Genomic DNA, 22754 nt, shown 5'->3' on the forward strand with positions numbered 1-22754 from the left:
TTCCCACCTATTTTTTTTATTTACCAATTTCAAGATGATCAATGCCATAACAAAATTAAGTTATTACAAATGATCTGATAGCACTAGCTCTACATAATTTAACAACGTAAAACACCATTACAATCTCTACATATTTGTTTAGTAGCATCACATTGTCAAACAAACTGACGAATTTCAAAGCGTTAACTGGATATCATTTTTTTGAATTTCCACACATGTCAAATAATTAAAATATAATTCAAAACTAAAATTCAAATTCCCGCAAACTATTTTAAAAAGGCAAATATCTATATACAATTAAAGCACTTGTTTAGGATTGTATGACTAATGAGTATTCCTTTTATTAGATGGAAGATGAACATTTTGAACACTACTCCAATGGCTGAACTGTTTCAGTATTAACCTCGTTTTCTTTTGCAACCTCACTAATCTCCCTATTTGTTTCCATTTTCGGAATAGTAACAGTTAATGTTTGCTCTTGTTTGTTTTCTTTTCCATCTTTCCCAGCTTCCGACTGCTCTTGTTTGGTAGTATTATTGTCCGTTTGTATCTGCATGTTAGAGGCCTTAGCAGCGTCTTTGCTGATGGACGAAAGGTCAAGTTTAAGGTCACTTTCGGACATCTCAGTTTTGTCAGCAACATCATTCTCCTTATTTAACGATTTAGTTTTAAGCATCTTTGATTGTTGAAACTTTGCATGACTTTCTGTCTCTGCTTGGGCCATTAAAGCAAGCTGCATTTCTATTCTACACATACCGCATGCACAGTCTAGTATGTTTGTTTCACGGAAAGAAGATTTGTGACCGGGAGTCTTCAAATAAAAATTCCTGTCGTGAAGTTTTGATTGCTGGTTGACTTTGAAATACGAACCGGGATCAGTCTGCATATCTGGAATTGGTACTGGACGAACTTCATGTTCCGATTTAGGATAGGCAAAATATATTCGTTTAACATTTTTTGGCGACATATTAGCTTGTTTTCGCGGAGAATTGACCTTTCTACCAGATGATGTGTACTTAGTAAGATCATCTAACGAAATACTATCCTCATCCGGGTAGCTGTAATAGTCGAGTATATTTGCCACTTTTCTGTTATAATTTTCTCTCTCTTCGAAAACTTTTGTTTCGTCTTTAAAAGTTTTTCGCTTTGGCCCCATGGCCAATAATCGTGGTTTGGTCAGATATTCTCTTCGAATACTTGCAAGATATCCTCCATCATTATAGCGCGTAAAATTGGACGTTTGTGACACTGGACTTGATTTATATCTTCTGAAGTATATGATTTTCCCTTTGTCAATATACATAGTTCCCTCATCAGTTTCTCGCACCAAATATTTCCTTTGTTCTATTTTGTTAGAGTACTGGGGATACGTATCTTGATCTTCGTCACCAGTTTTCACTTTGTTGTGGTGCTCACAACGTTTTATTGAATGCTGGATTTCCGTTGTTGTCATTGAACTGTCTTTATTGATTTTTGCTTCCGCAGCAGACGTCTTACTCATTCTACCGTTTGGTGACGGAGAACGAGACCGGTCGTCTGATACCATCATTGCTCGAGCTGAATTAACTCTTTGTTGAGTTTTGAAATGATCAATATATCCAGATTTTCTGTATGGAAAATAAGATCCTGACGGACTAACGGGTCTTTCAATATGGTTTTCATTCTCTGAGATATCAGGTATATTTTGAATTGATCGTTTATTGGCAGGTGTGGGCGAAGTTATTGGTGGTCTTGGGGACTTATTTTCACTTCGAGGATGTCGAGGAGATCCCCGTCTCTGTGTTTTCGGAGATCCTGGTGGTGAATGTCGAATAAGATCGTCTTCATCAACGAATGTTCGAACACTTAGCTGGTATCTTGGTGGTAGCCTCTTCCATAAAGTCCACGATGCTGACGTTGCCATGTCTGTAATGAGAAAATAATACAAAAATGTAAATGGAAATATTTTGTTTAAGGTAACAGAATTTTATGAAACTCGTATATAACGCAAAGAGTTGGAATTTGGACTGCAAATCATTTATCGTAAAATAGGTAATAAGTAAATTGCTTAGTTTGAGAGCAGGGTAATTCGCGTCCTAATTAGGACATAACCTTATTTTATTTCCGTTAACTGTATACAATCCAAGGGGCCGCTTTGTGAATGAAGTTTATAGATATAGGAATGTCTGATCTGTTGATATAAGAAACTGTGTTCGGACTTTTATTTGTTTATGAGTGAATTGGTCGAGTTTATACACCAATAAATTCCTTCAAAAATTTAAATCCTATAAGAAAAACTAAAAAAGTTAGGAAAAGGAAGACGAGAAAAATCACATGTTGAAGTTATCACTATTTCATCCTTATAAATTCGTCACACCACTCTCTGAACTAAACTGCCGCGATATAGCCTTTTACCTTACCCCGAATCGGCGTAAGGCAAAGGCAAACAACAATCAATCGATAGATCTGAATCAAATATCGTCAGACAAATTGTGTTTGGTGGCATTTAAATCCGTTATTTATAATTAATGTAATGAGTAAGTTTGGTAGTTTTGATCTTAGCTAAAAGTTTAATAATGAGTTCTTATTGACAAACACACTCCAAAAGTAATACAACTGTCAAGAACATATAAAATAGAATACAAACACTTTGATAAAAAGACTAACAATCTTATTTAGGTTTAGTGTGCATATGAAGTTTGGTAAATGTTTGAAAATCTCGTTTAATCCTCATTTAAACGATCGCCTCTCAAATATTTAACGTATCAAGTTACCAATTACTTTCTTCAGTATTCAAATGTGGAAAAAATGTAAAATGAATGTCTTTAAAATTGCCTGACGTAAACAAAATGTGATCTCAGCAAATATTCTTAATTATTGAAAGATTATAACTACATTGGCTAGAAGCATAGGGGAAGGGTTGAGATCTCACAAACATGTTTAACCTCGCCGCATTTTTGCGCTGTCCGAAGTCAGAGCCTCTGGCCTTTGTTGGTCTTGTGTGTTATTTTTCGTCTACTTCCTTCATATGTTTTGAAGGTGAGGACCACATCCGGGTGCGATATTTTCTCGCTGCGTTGAAGACCAATCGGTGGCCTTCGGCTGTTGTCTGCACTTTGGTCGGGTTGTTACATCTCTTTGACATATTCCCCATTTCCATTCTAAATTTTATTTGTACATTATCTGTTTTTCTTCAACGTTTATCTTTCAATGAATAATTAAACATAACTGCAAAACACCCATGTCATAGTAACTGGGCATAGAACTATGATCAACTTGGCCTTCTTTCACCAAGGTTTAGCATTTAAACCCTTGTCAAAAGAGGACGTCCGAGGTGATGAGCAGCTTGTACGCAGCCACGTCCGGTCGGTATAGGGTCGTTAAATCAATGCATATATAGATGAAATGCTACGCTCTTTTCATATTAAAGAAACTAGACAAGGGTCTCCAGTTTGCCTGTTGCAAAGTTAAATAACTTCACCTTATCTAGTATACCCGGAGCCAACCAGATGTTTTGTCCTTCACTCCGGTTGGTCCACTTTTCAGAAAATCTACATAGTATATCAATTGTTCATGGTATATGCATGACATACCTGTCACTGTGCGTCAAGTAAGCAACAATTAGCCAATTGTAACATCATAAATCGTCGAACAAACTACCATGTAAAAGTCTATTTGCAGTAACTTACTATTATTCGTGTGTTTTCTATGTCCTATATGATCTCCTATTTATTTGTATTGTTGTCCTATTATGTAATGTTGTCATTTTAATTTTATATTTAACATTGCCATAAAAGCGTGAGTTTTGGCATGCCACAAGACCAGGTTCAACTCACCATTTTTGTTTTATTAAAATTTCCTGTACAAAGTCAGTTCGTTTCTGTGTGTGTTTTATTTTAATGTTGTGTTTCTGTTGTGTCGTAGTTCTCCTCTCATATTTGATGTGTTGCCTCAGTTTTAGTTTGTAAACCGGATTTGTTTTTTTTCTCATTCGATTTATTAATTTCGAAAAGCTGTATATTACTGTTGCCTTTATCGACTACAAATTTACGCAGAAAGAAAAACGCCATTTTCTTATTGTATGGCGAGTTAATTATATTAACATAAGTCTGTTAGTAAATAACTCTTCACGTTTAAAATTGAGAATGGTTTCACTGTTTTTCAATTGTAAAAATCACATTGTTAGTATATTATTTAAATTAAATATTTTTGTCAGCTTTAAACTATTAAAAAAATATGTATCAATCTTTCTTTATTGAACAGCATTATTTCAATTTATCATATTATCATTTAAAAAAATAATAATTATGAAATCTAAAATTAAACTTACAACTTTGAGAGTTTTAATTCCTCTGCGCGACTATATTGCACTATGTCACTTTAATCAGTTCAAACTTAAAACAGCCACAGAAAACACACAAGTGTCTAGAACTTTTAACGAACTTCATGCAAAGGAAGATATTAGGTATTGTGTAAAGAATATAATACAAGCTGTCAAAATATCACTTTTACTCAACTGTGTACTGCAAATTTTAAAGGTAGAGATAGGTAATTAAAAAGTATTTATCCATACAATAGCTGTTTGTACCAAAATACCACTATTATTTACCTATTTGTCTAAAACGTTTTTACTTTCTTTGCATAATGTTACGATTCCGTGAGCCTAGTACAATATATATATATAGTTTATATTCCAATTTTTTTGCTACTTTTCAAATTTTAAATGGTTAACTACTTGTCGATCAATATAACAAGTATGTGTTGAAATTATTCCGTAAAGTTATTTTGCTTGACGATCTTCTGATCTTTAACTCATCCGATCATCAGATCAAGTATAAAAATCCATTTTCAATTTCGGATTTTTATTCAGTAGTTTCTTTCATTTGCTCTTTCGAGTCATTACTTGTTAGGGTATTCTTATATAGGTTAATTCTATTTATCTGCATGCATTAAATCTGCTTTATGTATTTAATTCTCTTAAATATTCAAATCAGCATCATTATTGTCATTTAAAACGCATCTGTTTCTATATATATCAATAAAAAATAAAATAAATAATAAATATGTATACTTACTTGTTTAGTGGAACTCACAGCATTGAAGATTCACTCATCAAAACGTCTACATAAGAAAACTTAACACATTTTTGGACGGGTCAATAAATCACAAAAAATAAAAAAGATCGACTTGCGTTTTATAGTTATGTTAAAACGACCTCAAGACAGAGATCGACAAAAGTTCTTTTAGATGTACGATTTCATCCCAGCAACCAAGCTTATCAAACGTTTTGGCAATCACTGTACTATTAATCTAAAAGCGATAATGTGTATTATACGTTCTTTGTAAGAATATCGCTCCCTTTATTTGTGTTGAATGGTCACTAGTCCAAGTGTTTGACGTTCATTATAGCCTGATATTGCAGACATTTACAGATTTGTTTGTTTAAAATGTTAGAAATGTTTGGTTTTTACCAATTCATTCTGTATTTTTGAAACAAAAGTAAATATAAAGGTATAATTTTAGATGTAAATTTATTTCAAAAAGCGAAAAGGGTATCGACTAAAATCATAGAAAGTCGTAGAAACTATTATTTGAACACTCTATGACGTCTATAATTTGATATACTTAATCTGATTTGTTATTCTAATATGTTAATTTCAAATTTCACTTCCTTTAAATTTCTGAACCCATTCGCTAAATAAAGGCAACAGTAGTATACCGCTGTTCAAAAGTTATAAATCGATTGACAGAAAACAAATCCGGATACAACCTTAAACCGAGGGAAACACATTAACTATAAGAGAAAACAATGGGAAAATGAAACACTGAAGTGCAACAAAAGCAAATGCCAACATACATAGAAACGATATTTCATAACAACTGACATATGCCTGGCATGGTGCAAAAAATGGTGTGTTTAATATTCCTTTTTCAATGCTAGACACCATTGAATTGGGTGCGTAGGGAGTGGATGCTGTTCTCCGTGGTCTGTTGCTATAGCTTATTTGTTTGTATATCTTGTTTTACCTTTAATTGCTTTATGTGTTTTATGTATACAACTAACAACTAACAATGAGATGTCGAAATATGCATTTATATAATAAGTTGATAGAATATTTCCGACTGACTAGACCTAATGAATTCACGTTTTGTTTAAGCACGCGATTTAAAGAAAGTTTATCACAACTACCAACAATAACTTATTATGTTCCAATTACAATGTAATGATTACTGTAAAACTTCATCAATGTTATTATATTCTTACTTTTTTGAATGGGTCACTCGGTCATCGTTAATCATTCTAGGTCATAATTTACTTACTATTGAAATATAAGCAAACAAACTACTAGTATATTTAAATAATGTATGGACTCACAATTTAAAAGTGGAATGCATTGTATAAATGAAAATTCAAAACGAACTAATGTCTTAAAATACAAGCTCCACTGTATAACATAGAATTAAAAAAACACATTTTATTACATAACATTTATTACACAAATCATAAAGCTAGCATTATCTTTAAAATTAACTTTACCTTCCGCAATACAAATGATGTCATCCCTCTAAATAATTCAAAGTTTGGTGACACATTTATCCCATCAAACTTATATAATGGAATGAAATAATGGATATAGCAGATACAGCAAAGTATGCTTCATATATCCGTCTTACATATAGAATAGAAATGATTTTATCATCCCAATTGTGAACTTTCCATTTCTATGTAGCAACATACATTATAGCAGCGCATGTATATGGAGTATATATCGCCCAGTTGATACTATATCCTACGACTTGCTTTTCCATCCCGATTTACTTGAAAGATCATAACTGCTCACAAGATAGCTATGAAAACAAGAGCTTCATTTGGTGAAGTTGAAACCATTCTTTCAAAATCTTTACAGACACCAACATAAATTGGTTTGCCGTTATGAAATATGGGATTCACAGAAGATGACACTTATGTTCAAATTGCCGTAACAACTAGATACCATCCACCTTTCCCGTTTGTGACCTACCGAATTATACTTATCAATGGGTTTTGTACATACATGAGCAACACGATCAGCGCCACATAAACAGCACAATCTGGACACCCTTCCAGAACACATGAGAACAACCCTAGTTTTTTGTGGGGTTCTTGTTGCTAAGTCTGTAGTTTTCTACGTTTTGTTTTGAATACTGTGGGTTTGTTTTGGTATATCTCGTTTTTAGCCATGGCGTTGACGTTTTTTTTGCAACTTATTTTGAATGGCCCTCTGGTATGTTTCGCCCCTCTTATGCAAGAAAAATTATTTAACATGTGTTAAACCCTTTTATTTTACTACTCGTTCTTCATACACCAAAACGTTTAGTCAAGACATTAACACTATGAAAGCTAACCGCGTTATTAAATAAAGGCAATAATAGTATACCGCTGTTCGAAATTCATAAATCGATTGAGAAAAAAACTCAAATCCAGGTTACAAACGCATCAAAAATAAGAGGAAAACTACGACACAACAGAAACACATCATTAAAATTTAACACACACAGAAACGAACTATAATATATCAATGGCCATTTTTTTGTCTTGGTATAGGACATTTTAAGAAAGAAAAAAACGCGTGATCTAAACATTGTTACTAACACTTCTATCCGAAATGTGTTATCTAAATTCCCGAAATATTTTGAACCTAAATTCATCAATTCTAAACACAACTTCAAAACACTAATGGATTCAATCAAGGATTATGCCAGGCAATGGGTTAAATAAAGGCAACAGTAGTATACCGATGTTCAAAACTCATAAATTGATAGAAAAATCAAATCCGGGTCACAAACCAAAACTGAGGGAAACGCATTAAATACAAGAGAATGGCGACACATCATTAAAATGTAACACACACATAAACATTTGACAAAATCCTATGAGAATATCAAAGATAACATCAAAACTAAATACATGAATTTGGGATAGAAAAGTACCGTGACACGTCTTATAATAATGTGAATTCACACTCAAATATAAGAGGAAACAAACGACACAAAAGAAACACAACGTTAAAATGTAACACACACAGAAACGAACTATAATATAACAATGACAATATTCCCGACTTGGTACAGGACATTTTTTTAAAGAAAAAAAAATGGTGGGTTGAACCTGGTATTGTGGCATGCCAAACCTAAACCTTTTATGGCCATGTTAAATATAACATAAAAATGACAACACAACATTACAGGACTACAATACAAATAAGTAGGAGAACACAATTGACAAAGAAACACACGAATAATAGCTAACAAAAGGCACCAGGTTTAAAATTTAATTCGCCAGAAGTGCGTTTTTTCCAAACAAGACTTACTAGTGACGCCCAGATACAAAAGTTTGAAAGCCAAACCAAGTACAAAGTTGAACAGCATCGAGGACCAAAATTTCAAAAAGGTTGTGCCAAAACACGAGAAAAAAGACGTAGATAAAATTGAGAATGAAAAGGGGGAATGTTTCAAGGAGACAACAACTCGACATACTCTTTCCTAATTGATTAAGACTGTTAGGTTGTTGATAGAAATCAGAATTGAAAAACTGAAGGGTTTAATACCCATGCTACATCATTCTTTAAAAACCCGAATGTTGCAAAACACTTGTCCTACCTACATGTAGATACCAAATATGTTGTTGTCAACGCAGATTAAGCCACAAACAATATCGTTTTTGTGCAAAACTACATTACATAAACTGCTTAATAAATGAGTAAGGTATTGAAAATTCACTTGCAAACTCAACATAAACCTTAAGACACTTACTAAGAGGAAATTCTCGATAATCATAAATCAGGTTTATGTCTCTTTATAATTTCAACCAAAGACGAAGAAATAAATCTGCCATCACTGTATTGGATACATAAAATGTATAGGTATCCTTAAAACAACGGTATATTGACGGGGTCTTCTAAGAGCTCCACGAAACCTCTTTCTAAATTATTAACATCAGGTTTTTTTTTCGAAAATTCAAAATCAGGCTTCAAATTTATAACAAAACTGCCTATTCTAGATTCTATTCTAGGTGGCAAGGATCAGACGTGGATACTACTAAAAACCAAAAAATCTTTTACGCGTCTGGCGTATAAAGTTATAATCCTGGTACTTTTTATAACTATTTACACCACTGGGTCGATGCCACTGCTGGTGGACGTTTCGTCCCCGAGGGTATCACCAGCCCAGTAGTCAGCACTTCGGTGTTGACATGAATATCAATTATATGGTCATTTTTATAAATTTTCTGTTTACAAAACTTTTGAATTTTTCGAAAAACTAAGGATTTTCTTACCCCCAGGAGTAGATTACCTTAGCCGTATTTGGCACAACCTTTGGCAATTTTGGGTCCTCAATGCTCTTCAACTTTGTATATGTTTGGCTTTTTAACTATTTTGATCTGAGCGTCACTGATGAGTCTTATGTAGACGAAACGCGCGTCTGGCGTATAAAATTATAATCCTGGTACTTTTGATAACTATTTACACCACTGGGTCGATGCCACTGCTGGTGGACGTTTCGTCCCCGAGGGTATCACCAGCCCAGTAGTCAGCACTTCGGTGTTGACATGAATATCAATTATATGGTCCTTTTTATAAATTTTCTGTTTACCAAACTTTTGAATTTTTCGAAAAACTAAGGATTTTCTTACCCCAGGAGTAGATTACCTTAGCCGTATTTGGCACAACTTTTGGGAACTTTGGGTCCTCAATGCTCTTCAACTTTGTATTTGTTTGGCTTTTTAACTATTTTGATCTGAGCGTCACTGATGAGTCTTATGTAGACGAAACGCGCGTCTGGCGTAAAAAATTATAATCCTGGTACTTTTGATAACTAATTAGAGTACATACAATCTCAGACTCTTTCATCTTGCAATAGCATTTAAAGTCAAATTGTAAGAATTGATTCTACTTTATTGTATAAAAAAGAGGATGAATAACGCAGATACAAGTTTCTTGTCTGAGGGAGGGATATAAAATACGTTTGAAAAATAACTCTGATTCAAACAAAACAATTTTCTAAAACTGACATTATCAAGATGCTCGATGTTTTAATAGACAAGCCATTTTTTCGTTTGGAGGACGTGTTTGTGAACAAACAATCTGCATTCCCATGGATACAAACTGTGACCCTCTTCTTGCCGACTTGTTCCTTTATAAGGCGGACTTTTTACAGGAACTTCTAGGAAGAAAGAAAACAAATTAGCGGTATCGTTTAACTTTACATTCCGCTATATCGATGATGTTCTCTGACTAAAAAATAATAATTTTGTTAAGTATGTTGAACGCATCTATCCCATTGAACTTCAGATACAGGATACACCAGATATAATTAATTCTGCCTCATATCTTGACTTTCATGTAGAAATTGATAATGCGGTTCGGCTGAAAACCAATCCTTCACAACAAAAGAGATGATTTCAGCTTTCCAATTGTGAACTTTCAATTTCTATGTAGCTATATTCCTGCAGTGCCTGCATACGGAGTGTATATCTACAAGTTAATACAATATTCCAGGGCTTGTATTTCCAATAATGATTTTCTTGATAGAGGGTTGCTGCTCACAAGGAAGCTTTTAAACTAACAGTTCCATGTAGTGAAGTTAAAAGCATGTCTTCGTAGGATTTAGTTTAAACATATTTTTTTCACTCAAACCATAACGAAATAGACACAAGTTAAACATACCTTTTCCATAATACAATATACATGTATATAACAAAACATATTAAAAGTGAGCATGCATTATATAATGTAACTAAACTACATGTATACTGAAAAAAAGGAAAGGTATAGAAAAAAGATTGATTAGGATGATGATGTACGTTTACAATATGTGCATATTATACCATGAGGAATCTTTATGATCTCTTTATAAAATAAAAGACTTGTTTAAGAAAGGCAAAATTAATACACCGCTGTTCAAAAGTCATTAATCAATACTAATCAGGGTTACTAAAACGGAGGAAAACACATCAGCTATTAAAGGAAAACAACATACATAGATACAATTTGCATACTTTGATCATCGGATATAGTTTCTTTCTTAAAAACCACAATATTTTTTATGTCCAATTTGCATGAACTCGAGAAGTCAGCTGAAAAAGAGAACATAGCATTAACCTTAGTAGCTCATTCATTTAATCAGAAAGGACGACCGAAGACATACCCCAGATAATGACAAAACTTGTTTGTTAACGACAAAAGATATTTGCGAACTTTTTGTTATTTCTCTTTTTTGTGTGTAGCAGTGGATATGGAGTAAATATCTCCCAGTTGATATGATATTCCAGGGTTCACGTTTCATACCATGATTCACTTGATGAAGCTGGTTACTACGTACAAGGAAGCTATTAAATGAAGGATTGCAGATGATAAAGATGAAGTAAATTGTTTGAAAATATTCGGACACCATAAATGATTTCTTTGACTTTTATGGAATATTTTTGTCTCAAAATACAACGGTGTATTCCACCTGTCGTAACTTCTTCTCAATTGCCACATAAACGAATGGCAAACATCAAATATTTATCAAAATATAGTGACTTGTAATGAGCAACATGATAAATGCTACTAGGGGAACAGGAACTGCTTAGCCTTCCGGTGCACATTTTGTTTGCAATGGGTTTTGAATTAAGGCCGTTAGTTTTGACATTTGACCTGGCTCGGTACTTATACATCCCGTCAATTGGCTTGTATTATTTTTCACTTTTGCTGGTGTGTTTTGTACATGCGACTTTTTGTGCTTCATTTTTTTATATCGTGGTGACTCTGTACTTGTAAAGATCCCGTCATTATGTTATTGTTCTATTATATGTCATTATATTATTGTTCTATTATATGTCATTATATTATTGTTCTATTATATGTCATTATGTTATTGTTTTATTATATGTCATTATGTTATTGTTCTATTATATGTCAATATGTTATTGTTCTATTATAAATTTGATAATACTTTGAACGACAAACGACAAAATTGTTTTACTCGTGTACTGGTATAAACCATATATGGATTCTTAAAAAGAACTTTTTGATAATTTTAAATCTCGGTCTGTTTCTGAAATGAGTTCTAACATAACTTTTTGATTTTTTTAACCCTGCACATAACCATTCCCCATGTGAAATTATAATTGTTTTGAATATACTTTGAACGACAAAATTCTTCTTTTGTGACGTTTACATTTGCGACGACAAACACGCGAAACAATGAATGTGTTTCTGAATTTGATAGATGCTTTTTGTGCGTTTTTGTAAATGTATGTTTGTTTTGATGATAGCGTTTGACATTTTTAGCCGAACAAATTTATCCATTTTATATAACTTAAATTATTGTATGCTGGTTCATATTCTGGACGCCAATCTTTGCTCCTTTATTATATAATTCACTAATATATGTTATGATGGTATGATACTAAACCTCTAACGGGAAGGATTGTGCCTGATGTTCATATGATTAAATCATAATCTTTCAGTCAGTTTAATTGAAGTCTGGAGCTAGCATGTCAGTTAACTGCTAGTAGTCTGTTGTTATTTATGTATTATTGTCATTTTGTTTATTTTCTTTGGTTACATCTTTTGACATCAGACTCGGACTTCTCTTGAACTGAATTTTAATGTGCGTATTGTTATGCGTTTACTTTTCTACATTGGTTAGAGGTATAGGGGGAGGGTTGAGATCTCACAAACATGTTTAACCCCGCCGCATTTTTGCGCCTGTCCCAAGTCAGGAGCCTCTGGCCTTTGTTAGTCTTGTATTATTTTAATTTTAGTTTCTTGTGTACAATTTGGAAATTAGTATGGCGTTCATTATCACTGGACTAGTATATATTTGTTTAGGGGCCAGCTGAAGGACGCCTCCGGGTGCGGGAATTTCTCGCTACATTGAAGACCTGTTGGTGACCCTCTGCTGTTGTTTTTTATTTGGTCGAGTTGTTGTCTCTTTGACACATTCCCCATTTCCATTCTCAATTTTATTGTTTTGAGATTGTAACACAGTGATGATTGCTGTAACCATATTTTGGCTATTTTGGCTATTTTATCGATTATGTCTGTTTTCTTCACGCATCGTTGTAAATATACGGAATTTGATGCGACTGTCATGAAGTGAGATGTTTAGCGCTACAAAACCAGGTTCAATCCACCATTTTCTACATTTGAAAATGCCTGTACCAAGTCAGGTATGTGACAATTTTTGTCCATTCGTTTGAAGTGTTTTATCATTTGATTTTGCGATTTGATTAGGAACTTTCCATATTGAATTTTCCTCGGAGGTCAGGACTTATGTGATTTAACTTTTTATGCCAATAGTGTATGGAATCCCTATAAAGTAAAATACATTGAATCATTACAAAGTGTCCAGAGACATGCTACTGCTTCCATACCTAAATGACAAAAGTTAAAAAGAACGGTTACAAAGACTGAATTTAGACGAATTCGCTCATCGTGTCATAGAAACTTTCAAAATACTGGCTGAAATATTCGATAGTTAAGCGACTAACGATTTGCTGATTTTAAACAACAGTACAACATTTTATGTTTATACTTATATATAGATAAAGAGGTATGGTTTAATATGATATTTGTTATGCTTATGTTACAAATTGTTACAAAAAGTAATATCAAAGAAAAAAAACCGGACATTTTCAATTTATAAATAAACTGTTTGATCTATTGTCAAGTTTAATTATCACCAATATAGTAAAGCCTTCGAAGATAAGTTACTGGGAAAAGCGTTATACATTAACTTCTAAGAAAGATTTTTGATAATATCGTAACTAAGCCTTTTCATTGAAATCGTTTGAATTTTGGCAGAAATTTAAATGTCTTCAAAAGTATTACTAAGACGATAACAAATAGGTAACATAAGTTGAAAAAACAGATAAGATAACACGATGATAAAAAAAATAGTAATAATAATAAATAGTCAACAATACGAACCCCTTTAAAAAAAACCCGGAGTGAACCCATTTGCTTCGGAAGGGTTCCTTTAATATCACGGCAGACACTCGGCTAACAGAGAGATTGGTCTGTTAATCAATATTGAGTATGCGGCTATATCGGCGGTTGGTCTGTTAATCGGGTTGGTTATACGTCTGTTAAGAGTAAAACTCACAATTTAATGTTAAACTCTGTTAAATATACAGATTTTTGGCATATTATGAGAACCACTTCAAAAAAAGAAAAGTGTCTGACAAAATGATATCTATCATAGAACATTTTCCACCAGTAAACAAAATGCATAGCCTGCGCAGTTTTAAGTAAAACGAAAAGGCGTCGCGCAAGTGTGTGAATTTTATGCTTGTACGCATAGCAATATTTTGAATAAAAGGCTAAAAAACATTTTTAGATATGATTTAAAGGACACAAAAAAGTATTTTGGTTCTAAAAAATTAATTGTCATTAATAAATATTTCCTAATTGTTATATAAGTTGAGTAATACCAAATTTAAATGAATATTAGGGGAATACAGTCTGTTAATGGGTTGGACAATTTAAATCGTGTCAGTTAAGAGTTATTTAGCCACGACAATAGTCTTACTACCTTTAGTTTATATTTTCACATTGAAAAAAATGAGATGTACCTGTGTCGAAAAAAATACAATACGGTGCAACAGTATCCTTATAGAAAGAGCACTTTTATTTTGATTTTATTTCTTTGCATTTCATTGAAGGGTGTGTCACTTCAATATAGCGTTATATTGACTGATTGGCCGCTCGAATTCGCACGAATTTATTATTTACGCCAAGTTATCAATCAGCCTTTTTTTTTCGGTTCAAAGTCTGTAACATCTATGAATCTGTCATGTGTTGCAATGCAGCTGGTTAAATTCAATGCGTTTTCTTTTAAATACTAAGACATTTCTACCTCAGGAATAGATTACCTTATGCCGGCGTCACACACATTGGCGTATAGACCGGCGTGCACCAAACGTACAGAGAAAATTGACAAAGTCGGTATACGTTAGTTGCACGCCATATGAACGTTTAGCAATCTTTCAAAGCGCGTTGCATAAGTTTGAAGTACGTCGAAATACAAAGGTAAAATTGAAAAATTGGGAAATGGGGAATGTGTCAAAGCGACAACAACCCGACCATAGAGCAGGCAACAGACAAAGGCCATCAATGGGTCTTCAATGTAGAGAGAAACTCCCGCACCCGTAGGCGTCCTTCAGCTGGCCCCTTAAAAAATATGTATACTAGATCAGTTATAATAGACGTCATAACAAACTCCGAATTATACACAAGACACTAATATTAAAAATCATATAAGACTAACAAAGGCCAGAGGCTCCTGACGTGGGATAGGCGCAAAATTGCCGCGGGGATAAACATGTTTATGAGATATCAACCCTCCTCCTATACCTCTAGCCAATGAAGTAAATACGCTTGATGAACGCTACAACCCGAGGAAATTTTTATGCAGCATACAACATACGCCAACACACGTTTCTTGAACGCCGGATAAACGCTTAGGTACGCTTCTAGTACGCCCAAAACACGCATAAATCTCGTTTTGCACACGTTACAAAATATGATTGACAGGTTAAATGCATCCAAAATTACTAGCGTATTGGCAGCGTAAATGATTTTGAACACGCCGGAGTTATACGCTGATGTGTGACGCCGGTATTAGTTGTGTTTCCTCAATGCTTTTCAACTTCGTATTTTATTTGGCCTTTTAAACATTTTTTTCGAGCGTCACTGATGAGTTTTTCGTAGACGAAACGCGTGTCTGGCGTAAATATATAATTTCAATCCTGGTATCTATAAGCAGTTTATTTCCGGTATGTATTGTCTTTTGTACCAAGTCATCATTTTCATTTTCTGCCGCCTAAGGAAATGTCTGTACCAAGTACGGAATGACCGTTGTTTTCTAATCGTTGGTAAGACGTGGTTCTAAACAAGAAATTGACATTAGTAAGATTTTTTTATATTTGCGTTGGGTGCTGATTTAATGTGTAACAAAAAGAAAAATTTATATTCCTGGAAATCACAATAAATGCATAATATTAATTTTATTTTTCGAGTAATGATGTATTCCTATGATATCGTAAGTCATTTAGCCGACTCGCAGTCCGCAAACGTGCTTGTTTTTCTAATGACTGACCTTCACGGTGGTGTAGAGAAAGTGAAAACTCAATTATGCATATGTTACCCATGGTCTTATAATATTAAACGTTTAATTTGAGTTTTCCGCGATGTATGATCACTACAAAGTAACTACCAATCGATTTATCAGTACTTTAGGAAAACGTGTGGGAACTTAATGTGATGATACAATGCATGTAATATCAGATTCATCAATGGCAACATATCACCATAGTTTATTGTAGATTAAGATCAAGTAGCAACTTGAAGTGATTAGATCACACTTGATTTTAAATAATGACTTAAAAATTAAATTATACTTGTAATGTCATTCATAACTCTTAACAGACCAATTAACAGACCGGGTTTTATACATCCGACCCATTAACAGACCACATTTTTATCAAAAATTGATTTATGTCACCAAAATACAGTTTTTCGTGTAGATTTTTCACATATTGATGTTAAAATGGTAAACAAACATAATGCCTGTCTTTTTTCGATGTTCAAAATATTGCATGCAAGTAAACTCAACCAACTTGTCATTTTTGTGTACATTGTGTGTGTGTAAAATGTGTATAAATTTACTGATGAGTAACTCGCCTTTTCATTTTATAGATCGTTTATTGAAGCTAGAAAAAAAATAATTACACCACTGGATTCAGTACTCCAAATCGTTTTGTTAGACATGAACAGTTTTTATGATATAAATATAATTAAAAAGTTATACAATGAAACATACTGAACTTGCAATGATTTTCTCGATAACACCTGATTAACAGACTTTAGCCAACCCGATTAACAGACCAACCGCCGATATAGCCGCATACTCAATATAGATTAACCGACCAATCCCACGGTTAGCCGAGTGTCGGCCGTGAATATCTGCTCTTTACAAGTTATATCAAATAAAAAAAGTAAAATAACAAGAAAAAACGAACTGCAAGGTAAACTCAGATCGGAAAGGCTTTTCATATAAAAGATACAAGAACTAAAGAAACGCATTTGGAACCAACGCGTGTTTATCTCCCACAGTAACATTCCGTATATATGTTGATCGAAGTCGGTTGACGTAATTGAAATCAATATAAATTTGTGTTTCATATTGTAATGTTATTATGCTTTCATTATTGGCTTTTCACACTAAAAGGTTGTTCTGCAGTGCATAAATAAATATATTATAAACTTGGTATGTGATCGATTATGTCTACATATATCCTAAAATACATAGGGCATGACATGTCATGTCAATAAAACAAACTATAAATACGGATATAATCTGTGACGAAAGTACTCTTGTCCATATTCCTCCTCATAAAAATATTAATAAAATATTTAAGTATTATGTTATTGGCAAATGTGATGTTTAACTTTCAAATTCACTTTTGAAAGAAATATTTCAAAAAGTCAGTTGAATAAATCTGTATATGGAGAGAATTATTTAACATAAAACCAGAGATTTATAATATAATAGTATATTCGGAATCAATTAGGATCATTGTCCTTGTTATTCAATGTAGGACTGCCTATACACGTTCAATTTTTTGGAACATACCAACTGCTCTTTGTTGTGTGATGTCCTCTGAATAAAAATGTATAATAAGGAATAACAAGTTGAAGTATGAATAATTAAGAAACAACATTTTTTGAAATAGTACACAAGAAGTGTTTTTTTAAAGGTTCGTGAATTACGCTCGAAACAAACCGTTCTGATTGCCAAAATTATCAAATGTATGGGAAAGCACAAAAACCAAAGTCTCTAAACAGAAAAGCCAATTTCGTCAAACATTTTACCCCGTGGCAATTCAAACCATAGCTTTTATTGTTATTGTATAATTATATGAAAATAAAATTTGACCTTGCCCAAGCTCCTGGCATAAAAAAAAAAGGTCTCAATTCCGTTTTCTTTATGTAATGTTCAATCATTTACCAAAATACTATAGGTCCTATATGCTTATGTGGATTTAAATAGAAGACGAGTTTTTTGTTAAACGTCTTTTTCTGGAATTGTTTTGAGGTAAGACATACGACAGCGGTGGCAAATTCATGGGTCCTATTATGAAAACACACACCTACATACAAAACATAAATAGTTTTATTCACTTTAATACTTGATTTCACCGTCTGACATTAGAAGAGTACAAAACCCCTCTCGTTCTTGTTCATTTTTGACGTCGTTAAGCCACTGCATAATATGAGAAGTCTTTTCTTCGTCACAAAAGTTTGTTGTATTATGAACCGGATCGTCCGCAATTGGAATTGAATTGTTAACACAACGAGTAAACATCACCGGTTTAGCACGTGATCGCATAACAACAACACTGTCTTTTGGTTTGGCGACACTTTGTTTTAAGTTCGACGATTCTTCTGTGACTGGAGTTTGTTTTATGTACTGGTTACCGGTGTTATTGAGTTTTTCCCCCGGATGAAGAAACGGGGTAATAACAGTATGCGATAAAAATGATTCGCCATTTTGAGCATGTCCGTTATCTAATGATTCCTTCGTGCTGGGTTCATCTGAAAGTTTGTTTCGAGTCACATCCTGACTGAAAATGTCTACATTATTGTTGTCGCCATGAGTGTCTGCTTTTTCATTATCGTTGTTGGTCTTTGTACTGTCTTTGTTTGTTATTAGTTTATTATCCTTCAGTTTTAAGTCATATACAACAGTAACTAATAAATTAGAACTGTCTTGTTTGTCGTCGTTTTGAGCATTTCGCAAAGAAATTTGTTGAATTTTTTTGTTCTTTCTTACTGAACATTCGTCTGAATTAATCTCGGAACACAATTTATATTTTGATTCTATTTGACCAAGGCGACCAACAGGGTCATTGAATTTTACTGTCTTTTTCACAGCCCTTATTGGTCCGAATTCTTTAATTCCCAGCTTTTGTCTTTTGATAACATTTCGCAGTTGCTTATGATCAATCTTTGGATTATTACTGTTCTCGGCAAGATTTGGCATACTTGTGGCATTTTTCAGAATGCCTTTTACTTGTCTTTTGGATTCTGCTTGTTTTCTCTTCTGAGCATCCTCTACTAAGCTCCCCAGAAACTGGAGTTTTGTCATGCTTCCTCTGTGTCGATGCAGAGTTGTCGTTACTGTTGATGGAACATTTTGTTGTTTAGAGGCACCAAATACGTTTAAGCCATGCCCACCAACAAACATTGTGTTTCCATAAATTAAGTTTTAGTGTCTCATTAATCTGAAACAATAATTTGAAATTGAAAATCCGTTGATTAATATACTGCTTTACCCCCAAACTATCTATATACAATCTGTCCAAATTTTTTCTTCTTTTAAATAAATAAAGTTTTTATGTTCCACAATAAACGCAAAGAGAGAACTGAAAACAAATTGTCATCCAACCATGATTTCATCGGTTTCAAAAGCATTAGAATTTGAAGAACAGAATATTTATTCAGATTTTCTTTGAAAAATTGCGATTAGATATGTAAATGTGGTTATAATTCTAGCGGTCAGTAAAAAAAACCATGTACGATTATGAAATCTCAAAATGAGGCACGCAAGATAAAACTTTGAATATAATGCAACTTATCTTTACCTAACACAATTAAATTCTACATTTATATAAATAAAACACATATTCATAAATTTACTATCAATCATGAAATGAATGAGCAGAAAATATCATCAAAATTAACAATAAAGAAACAGAGCTATATTAAAATTTTCTATATTTGCGCTTTCTGTTCATTGTTGAAGGTGCAATAGTTTTATATTTTTCACACGTCTGCATGTGACTAAACTTACATAACTTCAAAATTAAATCGTTTTCTTGAAGGAAATAATAGTCATGGATGTCTCATTGATCTAAGTATCTCAGGAAACAGTGGGAAGTATACTTCATTTTGTTTACACGTTGATGTTTTATTCTGTGAAATGTTTACACGAGGCCTGATATGCACTTTGATGTGTTTCGTCTTAATGACAAAAAGGTTTTGAGAAATCAACTCGTTACTTCGATACTGTTTGAACACTAAGGAAAACTTGAAGTTTGAATCAACTTTATTAACAAATGTACTGTGTACATTGTATTATATAATCAAATAAAATTGATAGATACTTAAATACCTTTCCTTCACTTTAAAATATATTTCCATCGATAGCTCCGATGAACATGCTCTGAATTGAAAAAAAACTCTAATTTTTCCTTGTGTTATATCATTTTTTGTTTTTTGTTATTGAAAAACTTTCTATTTGTCAATTCAAAATGTTACTGTTACAGCCAGTAAAAGTTTGAATTGACAATGTCACAATTCTACTACCTATATAGCACCATAAATTAAATTATCCTTACTTATATATAGGTATAAAGTAAGCATCTAAGCTATAGTCAAGGGCAACTTTCCGGTCCCTTACTTACTGTGATATAAATGGCTTGATTGTTTAACGTTCAGGGTAACACGTGTGCATGTTCAGAAAAAATCAATACAAAACGGGAGAGGGGGGATACCGGGCTTACGTCAAAAGAGTTGCAACCCTAAACATTAGAATAAACAATACCATTCAAAACTTGGTTTCTACCCAAAGCTATATATCATTTACAGCCTAATCTCTAGGTCTTGTGCTGTTTCACCTTACTGGTGCCAATTATTATTTTGTTTTCACACCACTTTGGCGGTGTTTTTCTCAAGCTTTATTATTACATATTTAACTTTTTTTTATTACATTTTTGTCATCATCAGTAAGCATGTTTGAAATAAACGCGAATTTTATTTTCGTATTACTCTGAATATAAATAAAAGTCTTAAAACAAAATCACAAAAAGGGTAAAAAAAAAGTAAAATTTGAAAACTGAAAATGATTTAAATAAAATATGGCAAACTTACTGCTACGAGGATCGTTTCCAAATAATTTGAAAGAATCAAATCTTAAGAGTTTGGCAGTCGCAAGTATTACCAACACGACAAGTGCGTCACATACTCTGCAATCATATGTGGATAACTTTGTGGTTTACAAATATCGATCAAACTATGGTCCTTCTATTTCAGGCTTTAATTTCAATTGAAAGTTTAAAAAGAACATATCATGTTAGATAGTAAAGAAATTTCAACTTGTAAATATGTGAGATAAGTAAAGTATTTATCGCAATAAATGGACAATTACTTATGTGAATTGAAAACGTAGGTACATTAATTTAATGTTTCAATGATAATAAAAGTAAGTTTAAATATTTTCATTTGCGATTCAAATAAATATCCTTTTGTAGTTGATATTTTATTCATACATGTATATAAAACACTTACAATAATATTTTTATTTAACAACATAATATTACATCGTCTAGAGTACACTATTAACAATAGTATTATTTAAGATATTAATGAAATCAGATACCCTTCTAGCACCATTTTAATGGTACTTCTTACTTTTATCCAATAATAAGTTATCATGCAATTTATAAGTTGATTATGAAACGTAGTGAAATTGTTATATGTTTTATAAATGACTTAAATCAATAATGAAAGGAGAAAAAACTGTCATAAAATTGGCTAAGCTAATCGTATTTTTTTTACTGCAATATGTTTAAATGTCGGATAAATGATAAAACTTTCATTCCAAATCTTATATTTGGAAAGTGCATACCATACATGTTGTAGATTTTTTTCTACATCTGCATGAGATAGATTCTTATTTGATGCATTTACGCATTAATTGTCATGTTCAAAATAATCCATATTAATGCCCCTTACTTTTTTTTCTCAGATTCACAATCATATGTACATGCAAAAAATGTGTTTGCAGTGAATAAAATATCCTTAAATATGTGCGTTTTTTCTTCTATGTGCCTTTTGGTCATATACCTTCTTAAATATTAAAATATTTATATATCAGTTGTCTCATTAGTGGTGACGTGTATTTCAGTCAGTAACATTCCTTTGAAGAAAACTTTAACCGGTCTTTCATATATGACACAGTATATACATTTTTTATAGAAAGTACGAGATATGACATTGTAGAAATTATGCATATTGGAACTGGTGATATAGGTTATGCTATATAACATTGTACAAATAACGCGACAGCAACTTAACAACAACTAAAAGTATGTTTATACATGATCTGCAACAGTATAAAATTGTTTTTAAAGTGTATGACAAAAAAAATAGTTATAGTATTCAAATCCCTGATGTCCAGTTTGAAAACGGTCATATAGAGCCATAAGAGTAAACATGGAGACTTCCTAAATGTGTGTTAACGCTCAATTTTGAAATATGAATACATTTAACGGTTTCATTTGATTAAAGTCATTATATCTGTAAAATTGTACCCTTTTTACACTAAATTTCATTTCCCGACGCGAAATAAACCTTACCTATGTCACTCAGATCCCGTCGTCATGTCGTTTATATCGAGCTCTTTTGTTCCGTAAATAATAATGACGTTGACGTAAATTGTCGTAATACATTTATAGATGACTAACCTACTTGTTCAACGAAAACATCTGTATAAATCTATTTCAGCGATATAATAGTCACTTATATTTGTGGAGTTATCTTTCTTATAACAGTAAGGGTGTTGTCGGGGTCTTGAAATGAGATATATTATGACACCTATGGCATTTATCAGAAAAAGACAGAAGTTTATGCGGAATAAATAATGATGAAACGATAAACCAAAAGATATTTTACAATAGAAAA

The 22754-nt window shown here is 32.7% G+C and overlaps 2 protein-coding genes across 5 annotated transcripts; both read right to left on the bottom strand.

Annotated features, from left to right (window-relative positions):
- On the bottom strand, nucleotides 1–5441 carry LOC139521179 (uncharacterized). 2 transcript variants are annotated; one of them, XM_071314494.1, is made up of 2 exons: nucleotides 5055–5441; nucleotides 1–1905 (listed from the first exon to the last, which is right to left on the bottom strand). In XM_071314494.1, exon 2 carries the CDS (start codon nucleotides 1901–1903, stop codon nucleotides 371–373), a length of 1533 nt encoding a protein of 510 aa, XP_071170595.1. In that variant the 5' UTR covers nucleotides 1904–1905; nucleotides 5055–5441; the 3' UTR covers nucleotides 1–370. The 2 variants fall into 2 exon arrangements, with proteins under 2 accessions (XP_071170595.1, XP_071170596.1); XM_071314495.1 differs by lacking the exon at nucleotides 5055–5441 and adding an exon at nucleotides 4310–4450.
- A 12724-nt stretch (nucleotides 5442–18165) lies between these two features.
- On the bottom strand, nucleotides 18166–22530 carry LOC139521180 (uncharacterized). Of its 3 annotated transcripts, none has more exons than XM_071314499.1 (3): nucleotides 22430–22448; nucleotides 20943–21037; nucleotides 18166–19294 (listed from the first exon to the last, which is right to left on the bottom strand). In XM_071314499.1, exon 3 carries the CDS (start codon nucleotides 19255–19257, stop codon nucleotides 18193–18195), a length of 1065 nt encoding a protein of 354 aa, XP_071170600.1. In that variant the 5' UTR covers nucleotides 19258–19294; nucleotides 20943–21037; nucleotides 22430–22448; the 3' UTR covers nucleotides 18166–18192. The 3 variants fall into 3 exon arrangements, with proteins under 3 accessions (XP_071170600.1, XP_071170597.1, XP_071170599.1); XM_071314496.1 differs by having other exon boundaries at nucleotides 20943–21105; XM_071314498.1 differs by lacking the exon at nucleotides 20943–21037 and having other exon boundaries at nucleotides 22430–22530.
- Nucleotides 22531–22754: the final 224 nt, after the last annotated feature.

This window comes from Mytilus edulis, chromosome 4, assembly GCF_963676685.1.
Source record: "Mytilus edulis chromosome 4, xbMytEdul2.2, whole genome shotgun sequence".
Lineage (NCBI taxonomy): Eukaryota > Metazoa > Mollusca > Bivalvia > Mytilida > Mytilidae > Mytilus > Mytilus edulis.

Excerpts from the sequence above, each read along its gene's own strand:
- LOC139521179 (XM_071314494.1), bottom strand. The coding sequence starts at position 1,903 with ATGGCAACGTCAGCATCGTGGACTTTATGGAAGAGGCTACCACCAAGA.
- LOC139521180 (XM_071314498.1), bottom strand. The coding sequence starts at position 19,257 with ATGTTTGTTGGTGGGCATGGCTTAAACGTATTTGGTGCCTCTAAACAA.